Raw genomic sequence first — 1,847 nt, 5'->3', positions numbered from 1 at the left:
CAATAATCCATTTTTTTCCTATTTCCAGCTCCATTATGTCCAGGATAAGCTGTTTGTGGGTTTAGAACACGCCGTCCCCGCGTTCCAGGTGAAGGAGAAGGTGGAGGGGCCGGGCTGTTCCTTCCTGCAGCACATCCAGCTGGAGACCGGGGCCAAAGTGTTCCTGAGAGGAAAAGGATCGGGGTGTATTGAACCTGCCTCGGGCAGGGAGGCCTTCGAGCCCATGTACATCTACATCAGGTATGGAAATTTAAAAAATTAATTATTTATTAATTTATTAATTATTATTTGATTATTTGATTAGTTATTTCTGTAATCGGTAGGGTAAAATCTGAGTTTTCAGTGATTTATTCCAAATTAATCCAAGTTTAACCGGTTTTTGAGCCTGGTTTGATTTCAGTTCAGTGATTAAAATTGATTAAAATTGATAATAATTGATGAAAATTGATAAAAATGGATTAAAATTAGGGGATGGGGTTGAGTGAGAGAATCCCAGAAGGGTTTGGGGTGCATTGAACCTGCCTCGGGCAGGGAGGCCTTCGAGCCCATGTACATCTACATCAGGTATGGAAAAGTGAAAAAAAAATCATTTTTATTATCAGTTTATTAATTTATTAGTTATTATTTGATTATTTTATTAATTATTTCTGTAATCAGTAGGGTAAATTCTGAATTTTCAGTGATTTATTCCAAATTAAATCCAAATTAAATCAGTTTTTGAGCCTGGTTGCGCTTAAATTAAGTGATAAAAGTGGATAAAAATTCATAAAAATTGATAAAAAATGGATAAAAATTGATAAAAATTGGTAAAAATGGGTAAAAAATCTCCAAAATGTGGGGATGGGGTTGAGTGAGAGAAGGGTTTGGGGTGCATCGAGCCTGCCTCGGGCAGGGAGGCCTTCGAGCCCATGTACATCTACATCAGGTATGGGAAATTAAAAAAAAATAATTATTTATTAACTTATTTATTATTATTTGATTATTCAATTCATTACATCGGTAATCGGTAGGGTAATTCTGAATTTTGAGTGATTTATTCCAAATTAATCCAAATTAAATCAGTTTTTGAGCCTGGTTGGGCTTAAATTAAGTGATAAAAATGGATCAAAGTGGATAAGAATTGATTAAAATTGATAAAAAATGATTAAAGTTGATAAAAATGTGGGGATGGGTTTGAGTGAGAGAATCCCAAAGGGTTTGGGGTGCATCGAACCCGCCTCGGGCAGGGAGACCTTCCAGCCCATCTACAGCTACAGCAGGTGTGGAAAAACTTAAAAAAAATCATTTTTATTATCAGTTTATTAATTTATTACTTATTATTTGATTATTTAATCAATTATTTCATTGATCAGTAGGGTAAATTCTGAATTTTGAGTGATTTAATCCAAATTAAATCGGTGTTTGTGCCTGATTGGGTTGGAATTAAGTGATAAAAATGGATTAAAGTGGATAAAAATTCATAAAAATTGATAAAAATGGATAAAAATTGATTAAAATTGATAAAAAGTTGAGTGAGAGAACCCCAAAGGGTTTGGGGTGCATTGAACCCGCCTCGGGCAGGGAGGCCTTCGAGCCCATCTACAGCTATAGCAGGTATGGAAAATCTAAAAAAAAAAATATTAATTTATTTATTAATTATTATTTTATTATTAAGTCAATTATTTCATTGATTGGTAGGGTAAATTCTGAATTTTTCATTGATTTAATGTGGTTTTTGAGCCTGGTTCAGCTTGAATTGAGTATATTTTTGTATTATTTTTTAAATATTTCTAATAATTTTTTTATTATTTTGGAATATTTTTAGTATTTTTGAATAATTTTAAATATTTTTTCATATTTTTTTTCTA

The 1,847-nt window shown here is 32.4% G+C and overlaps 1 protein-coding gene across 1 annotated transcript in view; it reads left to right on the top strand.

The window, feature by feature from the left end:
• The window catches only part of KHDC4 (KH domain containing 4, pre-mRNA splicing factor), a 17,181-nt gene that overhangs the window by 5,937 nt on the left and 9,397 nt on the right, over window positions 1–1,847 (top strand). Inside the window, exon 7 of the mRNA XM_057387585.1 lies at window positions 29–240. Within this exon, the coding sequence (XP_057243568.1) occupies window positions 29–240 (212 nt within the window). The remainder of the gene's footprint in view (window positions 1–28; window positions 241–1,847) is intronic.

The sequence above is a fragment of the Malurus melanocephalus genome, unplaced genomic scaffold, assembly GCF_030028575.1.
Source record: "Malurus melanocephalus ecotype Western Australia unplaced genomic scaffold, MMel_1.1 scaffold_1265, whole genome shotgun sequence".
Classification (NCBI taxonomy): Eukaryota; Metazoa; Chordata; class Aves; order Passeriformes; family Maluridae; genus Malurus; species Malurus melanocephalus.
The sequence above is the reverse complement of the archived record's forward strand: the minus strand, read 5'-3'. Positions and strand labels throughout refer to the sequence as shown.